General features: G+C 36.2%; 1 protein-coding gene across 1 annotated transcript; it reads left to right on the forward strand.

The window, feature by feature from the left end:
- Nucleotides 1-2,526: 2,526 nt before the first annotated feature.
- Nucleotides 2,527-3,471, forward strand: LOC124225194 (olfactory receptor 502-like). The gene has a single exon (XM_046637704.1). It carries the CDS (start codon nucleotides 2,527-2,529, stop codon nucleotides 3,469-3,471), a length of 945 nt encoding a protein of 314 aa, XP_046493660.1.
- Nucleotides 3,472-8,974: the final 5,503 nt, after the last annotated feature.

Genomic DNA, 8,974 nt, shown 5'->3' on the forward strand with positions numbered 1-8,974 from the left:
CAAATTATTGTAAAGATCAAATGAGAAAATGTAAGTGGAGTCTTAAGTGTAGTGTTTGTCAAAGAGTAAGTTCTGAATGAAAGTTAGTTGGCATTATTAATGTGAAGTCCATAAAGGGTGCATCAGGATGGTGAGAGAGCACTTTATATAATTAGAATTAGCAAGAGACGTAGATTGTCTTCAGAGTGAAGATAGCTGTTTGTACCATCATCCATCTAGTCAAACAAGCTTCTAGCCAGTAATTGCCCCTTTGAGGCATGCAGACTAAGTCTGATCTGGAAGTCATCCCAAGCTCTCTTTACTTCACAGTTCTCTATCTATACAACTTTAAAGATATTCATTCAAACGTACTTCTTGCTAGAAAAAAATACACATATCTCAAACATTGCATTATTTAAAATTCAACCTTACATGACATTCTACCCTATTTCCAAAGGCACCTAACAGAGTGTCTTACATATACCACATAAAACACTTACGAAATGAACAAATGTAGAATGAATGAAACCAAGGTTATTCTTTTAGATTTGAAATTTAGTATTTCTTAACCAGAAATATCAAAGTAAACTTAGAACCATTATTTAGCTATAAGATATTATATTATACTCCCAATAATTATCAAATGAAAGAGTATCAACACCTAGATAAAAAGAGCAAAAAATAATCACTTGAGAATTGAAAGAATCCTTAAAGATTACTTGTGTTTGTGTGAAGTGAACTGCTCAATATTCACTTGAGAATGTGATAATGATCCCCAGTGATTTTGAATTCACATTTGAATCTCTGGATTTTCAGAGATTTATCCTCAAAGGCAAACAATAATAAGCCAGCTTGGCTGCTATATAACAACAATGACTCTGGATTTATTGCTGCAAGAGGAATGAATTCTTATTTCAAGAGGTAAAATTTTAGCTTTTGTGAGTTAATCTGATGCATTGATTTTCATTTACCATTTGAGAACACTTTATTCTCTAAAGTTGTATCTGTACTCACAGCCATACTTGAGAAACAGGGCCGGTGTAATCCAGTGTCAGCTAGCAAGTAACCCTAGCTGAATTAGCCTAACTTTCTATAGTCTATTTAGTGTGTATAAACAAGCACGAGTCAAGATACCAGGATTCCTTATTTTTCTGTCCAGAAACTCACACGGCCTTTCAACACTATCTAAACTTGGTACTAAGCCATAGTGTTAGTAAATTAACTAGCTTTGAGATGCTTTGGGGACTTACTGTTAGTAATTATCTTGTGGAAAGACTTCCTTTGTTTATTGTTCTGAATACTTTCACTTACAGGCCACAAGATACTTTGGACAAAGTTGAGACTATAAACTCAGAAAACTTGGAGATGAGGTTTAATGTGGCCACCTGCTGGGTGAACCTGTGTAAACTTAACTTTTTAGGCTGGTATTTATTCAAACAGCTGTATATTATGTTGAAACTAATATTATTTCATTTTGTAATAGCCCAATTAGAAAACACTGTTACATTAGGAAGTGCTTTGATGTATTTGAATAAATGTACTTTAATTATATCCGAGATCTTAAACATATGAAATTTTGCATAGTAATTAGATTGATATTTCAAACTACTTGGCAAAAAATATTTTTGTTGCAAATATTAAAAATTTATAATAAATTTATAATTGCTGACTTCATTTATAACCTAAATTTGAAACTCCTTTCTATTTCTTCTTTGTCCCATTAGGGAAATTTTTTTCTCCTTTTAAAAAATGATCTTGATTTTCCAATAGAAATTGTGAACTTTGTGGTTAACTAGGCACTTATTTTATACGTAGCTGTCAGAAACTAGAATGGGTAATTTATTATCTACCCATTTCCAAGAAACTTGACTTCATCACAAGTAGTATTTAATTTCATTTATAGAAAATTACTAAAGGAGTGGAGCGAATTTAAATTGCTTGAGATTCACATCTTGATTCCACCATTTGCTAATGTAAATTTAGATAAATTAGTCAACATTGTCAAAGTCAGTTTCTTCATCTATAAATAAAATTAATGTACTTAGAATTATTTCATGTAAATTAAAATAGAACTCTAAATATAAAGCTCTTCATTTTATATCCTTTACATCCTTCATCGTTCATATCCTTTTGTAAGCATAAAATAACTTAGTTATTACTCAAGTCTCCATTACATAATAATACATTTGTATACTTTTATCTTTTGTGTTGTAAATATCATTCCTGCTTGCTATTCTCATAATGCTTATGTTTTTTCATGTTTAGTTTTAAAGCAAATTTAAGTATGTTTTATAAATATATAAAGGGGAAAGATATACATTATTTGAAGCATATTTTTGGCTAAAAACAATTTTTAAAATATACAAGATTAATTACACAAAAATATATGAACTCTAGACTCTGAAGTAAAAAAAATGTCCAAACTTAGCTCGAATGATTTGTTTAAATAATGTCTATGTGTATTAATGAAATGAAACCATTAAATTTACAACTTCTTTAATATGATCTTACATCACAGGTTCATTTGGGTAGCAGCTACGTTGTGTCATGGATGCACTGGGGGATAGAAACTGCACTGAAGTGACAGGGTTCATTTTATTGGGCTTAACTGACGATCCAATCCTTCGAGTCATTCTCTTCATGATCATCCTGTGTATCTACCTGGTGACCATATCTGGCAATCTCAGCACAATCATTCTTATCAGAATCTCTTCTCAACTCCATCATCCTATGTATTTTTTTCTGAGCCACTTGGCTTTGGCTGACATAGGCTATTCATCTTCTGTCACACCCAATATGCTTATAAACTTCCTGGTGGAGAAAAATACCATCTCCTATTTTGGATGTGCCACCCAACTTGGTTCTGTTGCTTTCTTTGGGGCAACTGAATGCTTCCTTCTGGCTGCCATGGCATATGATCGCTTTATAGCAATCTGCAGCCCATTGCTGTATGCCACCAAAATGTCCACACAAGTCTGTGTTCAATTGCTTGTATTGGCTTACATAGGTGGCTTCTACAATGCTTTCTCTTTTACTATTTGTGTCTATTGTTTACTCTTCTGTGGACCAAATCGAGTCAATCATTTTTTCTGTGATTTTACCCCTTTAGTTGAACTCTCCTGTTCTGATATGAGTATCCCCGCAGTTGTACCCTCTTATATGGTTGGCTTTATCATTGTGGCCACAGTGTTTGTCATAGCTGTTTCCTACATCTATATCCTCATCACCATCCTGAAGATGCGCTCCACTGAGGGGCGCCACAAGGCCTTCTCCACCTGTGCCTCACACCTCACAGCTGTCACTCTGTACTATGGGACCATCACATTCATTTATGTGCTGCCCAAGTCTTACTACACAACTGACCAGAACAAGGTAGTGTCCGTGTTCTACATGGTGGTGATCCCCATGTTGAACCCCCTCATCTACAGCCTCAGGAACAATGAGATTAAGGGGGCTCTGAAGAGAGAGCTTGTTAGAAAAATATTTTCTTAGTGAAGCCTGTTATTTTGTAGGATTTGATATCATAATATCCCATAAATGCAATAATAAAAGAAAATTGAGTGTCTGTGGTCTATCAGTCCATACGTTATTTCATTAGCCAGTGTGGAGCTTTTTAGTAAATACAGGGTAAGGATTTTCTGATATCAAATTGTAAATCAGAGGGCTATAGTGAGTAAAATTTAATAAAATTACAGTAAGTTTATAATTAGTAACATGTTATTTAACATAAAACACTTAATCGTCTAAAAATCATTTTAAAATTTTATTCATGTATTTTAAAAGTTGTTCTCTGCTGTAAGTTAAGGTTACTGTACCACCAAACCTTTAAGACTGTGTTCAGATTTAACTTCAGTGTATCCTGAAATAAGCATGATAATTACAGTTATAACTGAGTATATTCTGAGAGGAAATGACCAAGTGGAGCCAAGTAGTAAAATGACCGAGGACATTCTTCTTGTGGTAAGGTTATCTTCTGGTGATGGGCATTTTGGACCCAATATGCTGTCGTGTTCCTAGTCTCTGGCTCCCCATGAGAGACCTCATGAAAGAACAGGATGAGATGCCCGTGACCAATCTGTGAATTCTGTGTCAGATCAAAACACGTGACTTCTCTGTAGGAATGAGCAGGATTCCTGAGCTTCTCAGGGACTGGGTGGAAGAAACGCTTGGAGTTACTTCTTCATGGTCAGACTCAGATCTTGTTAAAGAAGTCTGAGGTAACTGGATTGTGTTTACTCTGTGAAGCTTAATTTATCTGTGTCCTGATGACCACCATTACTTGCTGTTTTAGACAAAAATATTTTTGCCTATTGTGTCTCAAGAAAAAATTACCTAAACCTAAAGTAATTATCTCCTTCCACTGCCAACTCCAACTTGCTCCCCTCCAATGTTCTGTATCTCAGTAAGAGGCACCATCTTCAAACAATTTACTGACTTAGAAACCTGAGAGAAATTTCTTTCTTTTTCCCCCTGTATATGCCTACTTTCAATGACAAGGTCTTGTACATTCTGAGTCCAATATTTATCTCCTATTTCTCTTCATTTTCATTGTAAGTCCTTCTATTTCAAGCTACCAACTCATACATTTAGTTTACATTAGTATTCCTACAATAGTTAATTTTATCTGTCAAATTGGCTGGGGAATGGTGACCAGCTGTTAGGTTTAACACCAATTTAGATGTTGTTGTGAAGGTATATTTTAGATGTGATTAACATTTAAAGCAGTAGACATTGTGTAAAACAGATTACCCTCCATAATGTGGGTGGCCGTCTTCCAATCAGTTGAAAACCTTGAGAGAAAAACGCTGAGGTGCTCTGAAAAATGAGATTCTCTCTCCTGACTGAGTTTGGACTCAAGTCTGCAACATCAGCTCTTACTGGAATTTCCAGTCTCCTGGAATGCCCTGTGGATTTTGGAATTGCTAGCATCCACTATCATGTGAGCAAATAAAACTATTCTGTTTCTCTGGAGAATCCTGACTAATAGAACCCTAACAAGTTTTCCTCTTCCCTCTCTTACTTTCTTCCAATTCATTCTCTGTACGCCAAACATGGCCGTAAATCTCAATAGATTAGTTCTTTTGTTAATGTAACACAAATATCTCAGGAAAAAGGCAACACTTCTTAACATGGCTTGTAAAGTCCTGAATATGGCCCATATTATTTCTCTATCTCTCACCACTCTTCCCTCAATCTCCAACACCCAAATTCTAGGAATCAATCTTTGGTATTTTTTTTTAAAAATCCTTAACCACGTCCATATTCTTTGCTGCCTCAGGACCTTCTCATATGCAGTAACTCTACCTGAATGCAATTTTCCCCTCATCTGGATAATGCCTTTTTATGCTATAGGTACCAACCTAAATGTTGTTTCCCATCCTCTCAGAAGCCTTCTTGAATCTTGAAACCAGATTAAGTACACCTATTATCCCACTTAGAACCCCATATATTTTCTTTGGAATATTCAGTGCGCTTGTACTTACAGAATCATTATTTGTTTTCTCCACAATGCTGGAAGCTTCATACAGACACTACAGCGTCTTTCCTCTTTCCCCATGCATCTAATTTTCACAGTTCTTGGAACATAGTAAGCATAAATGCATATCTGACATGAATGAAAGAAAAATTAATAAATGAATGGATGATTAAATGAAGCTTTTGCTCTGGTATGAACTAATGACTGTGCTGCCTTTGAATCTAAACGTCAGCCTGATTCAAGTGATTGAATGTTTGTGTCAGATCCTGCTACAACTGGGACAGGCTTTTACACAAACCCATGTTCACCATAATTATGCCACTGCCTCAAAACCGTGTAACTCAGATTGACAGCTAGAATCTCAGCCTAGATTAGTAAAATTTTTGTAATCACTGTCAGCTGGGGAACACATATCTCCCTTATGCATTTCCATGGTTGTAGTGTTGGAAGATCTAGAAGCCAAATGTTAGTAATAGTAGCAATAGTAAGAGCATTAGCCATAGGGACTATAATATGAGATTGCTCACTGCCTTCTAGGAACTGTTCCCAGTGATCTACAGACATCACCCAATTAACCCTCTGAATAACCCTATAAAGTTTTAAAATTTCATTTGTATTATACAGATGATGACACTGAGGCACATAAAATTTAAGCAAAAGCTCAAGGTCACAAATATCCTCTTAATACTTTGACTTTTTTGGGGGCATATACTCTCTGTGGAGGGGAAGAGTGAGGGGTTGTTTGAGAATACTTCACCACAAGAGGACTTTAATTTGCCTCTGACACATTCTATTCCAGCCAACCCTTTCTATTTAAAGAAGGTATGAAGACTTCTACATCTAGATATATCAGGATAACTTGTATTACACTAAGTTTCTGGCAAAAAACAAGTAAGAAGGTAGATAAGTATCTTTAAATTTTTACAGGCTTAGATTTCTGGTTCCACTGTAGATGAAGTAGCTCCATTCCTCTGGGTCTTCCTCATTGCTATTAAAAACACCCCTACAGTAACACAGCAAACAAGCACAGGAAAACTCTGAAAGGAGGAAGAAGAAGGCAGACTCCTAAGAACTTCAGAACCTGAGGAACCACATAGTGGTGAATTCCTGATTTTCCTTATTGCCTCCATATATCTGGCACAGGGTGCTGCAGAAGCTTCCAACCCAGAAAAACCAAGAGATACAGACCAGAAGAGCTCTAATAAGAGCCTGTTTCTCTGAGCTAAAGAACTGGGGAAAAGACGGCCTTAACAGAACAGAAAACCTTTTGGCATACCTGCCCTACTCCCGAAAAATGCCAATGGAAAAATCGTACCTGCTTCCCACCCCCAGGTTTCAGAGGGGCCAAGAATGGAACTTTTCTTTATTCTACCCACCCTCCAATTCTCCTGTCTGGGTAATATCACTGGGGTCCAGTGTGGAAATAAGCCTTCTCTGCCATCTGGCCGCAATGAGTCTTGAGGGAGTCTGAGGTGTAGCTAGATGGTACTCTGCTCCCCAGCTAACATTCCCACCTGCAACCTTTTGTAAGTGGACTGGTGGGGAACTAAGTGTCCACCTCTATCCTGCAACAACAATGCAGTGTGAACCAGCTCTCTACTTCCCCTTCCCATCGGAGAGAAGCAGCTCTCTGCAATGTCCTTCCCTAGTGGCATTGAGGCCCAACAACGAGCTGATCTTTCTTGGAGGATAGGAGGCATACAAGTCATGGTCACACTATCATTGGGAAGGAGACAACAGGGCAGAAGGGGGAGATGAACTTCCATCTCACTCAACTGCAAGGAGGCGGTGTGAGTCAGCACTCTCTTTTTGCCAGAGATTTGTCAATAGTGCTTAACAGGTAGCTGAACACGCACACTCACCTGCTGGTTGCAGCAACACCTCAATGGGGGAACTTCCTTCCAAAAAAAGATTGAATATGTTCCAGAGCCTCATAATATCCTAAATGTCTATGAAACAATAAAAAGTCACTTGTCATGCCAAGAATCAGAAAAATTACAACTTCAATGAGAAAAGACAGCATATAGCAACACCAAGAGGAATAGGATGTTGAAATTATCTGAGAAGGGTTTTAAAACAACCATCAAATAAATGCTTCAACAAGCTATCATTAAAATTTTTATACAAATGAAAAAATAGAAAATATCAGCATGAAGTAGAAGTTATAAAAAAAGCCAAGCAAATATTCTAGAACTGAAAATACACTCACTGAAGTTAAAAAAAGAAAAATCTTAAAAGCCCCAGAGAGAAAGGAATCATTATTTATTCAAAAAAGCAATGTGAAATACAGCAAGTTTCTCAAGAAACTATGAAGGCAAGAAAGAAATGGCACAATATTTTTCAAGAAATAAAGAATTTTAAAATGTAAATTCTATATCTGGCAAAATAGCCTTCAGGAATGAAGGAGAAACAAAGATATCTCCAATGAAGAAAAGCTAAGAGAATTTGTTCTCAACAATTATACCTTTAAGTAACGGCTAAAGTAAATTCTCTGTTCAGAAAGTAAATAATGAAAAGAAAACTTGGAACTCCCGTATTTAAAAAAATATATAGAACACAGACTGAAAATTTTAAAAGGCAACATATGAGAACATGTGAGATTCAGGTAAAGCAGTGCTGAGGGAAATTTACAGCACTAAATCCTTACATTACTAAAGAAGAAAGGTCCTAAAATACTTAAAATAACCTTTAAGGTGAAGAATAAAGTGGGAGGAAGCAACTACTGATATTAAGGCTTGCTATATAGCTACAGTCATCAGGACAGTGTGGTACGGGTGGAAGAACAGACACACAGATCAATGAAGCTGACGGAAGAACCCGGAGAAAGACCCACACAAGTATCCCTGACTTATTTTTTCAAAAGGAACAAAAACAATCCATTGAAAGAAGGAAGTCTTTTCAAAAATGGTGCCGGAGCAATTGGACATCCATAGAGGATGGAAAACCCTCGACATAAACCTCACATGTCATACGAGGATTAACTCAAAATAGATCATAGACTGAAATGTAAAATGTGGAACTACAAACCATAACTTTAGAAAACCATAAGAGAAAATATTCAAGCTATAAGACTAATCAAAAAGTTCTGGGAATTCACACTAAAACTACAATCCAGAAACAGAAAGTTTCAGCCAACTATTGTGATGAAAATGCTGTGTTCCAAAACACGTTTTGATTCCTTTACTGCATGCATATCTGTGTATATACATAACACAGGTATGTACATATGTGCAAGTACACATCCACACACACATATTAAAAATATTTTAAGACTGTGTTCTTTTTGTACTAGAAAAATAGTGATACCATGACAGATCAGGTAAGTAGATAGCATTTTAATTGCTTTGGACTCGAAGTGATGATTTTTATTGAAAGCACTCCACTTTATGCACTTTTATTTATTGACATGATACAAATTTTTAGATGTTCAGCGTACTTCTATTTACTATCTTAGGGGTAAATCCATTTGCAGTGTCTACTATCCTCTCTAGAGCTTCTGCATGTTTTTGTTTCTTAGAC

Source organism: Equus quagga, chromosome 14 (genome assembly GCF_021613505.1).
Source record: "Equus quagga isolate Etosha38 chromosome 14, UCLA_HA_Equagga_1.0, whole genome shotgun sequence".
Classification (NCBI taxonomy): Eukaryota; Metazoa; Chordata; class Mammalia; order Perissodactyla; family Equidae; genus Equus; species Equus quagga.

What these genes read in the sequence shown, in the direction of transcription:
- LOC124225194 (XM_046637704.1), top strand. Translation starts at nt 2,527, where the DNA reads ATGGATGCACTGGGGGATAGAAACTGCACTGAAGTGACAGGGTTCATT.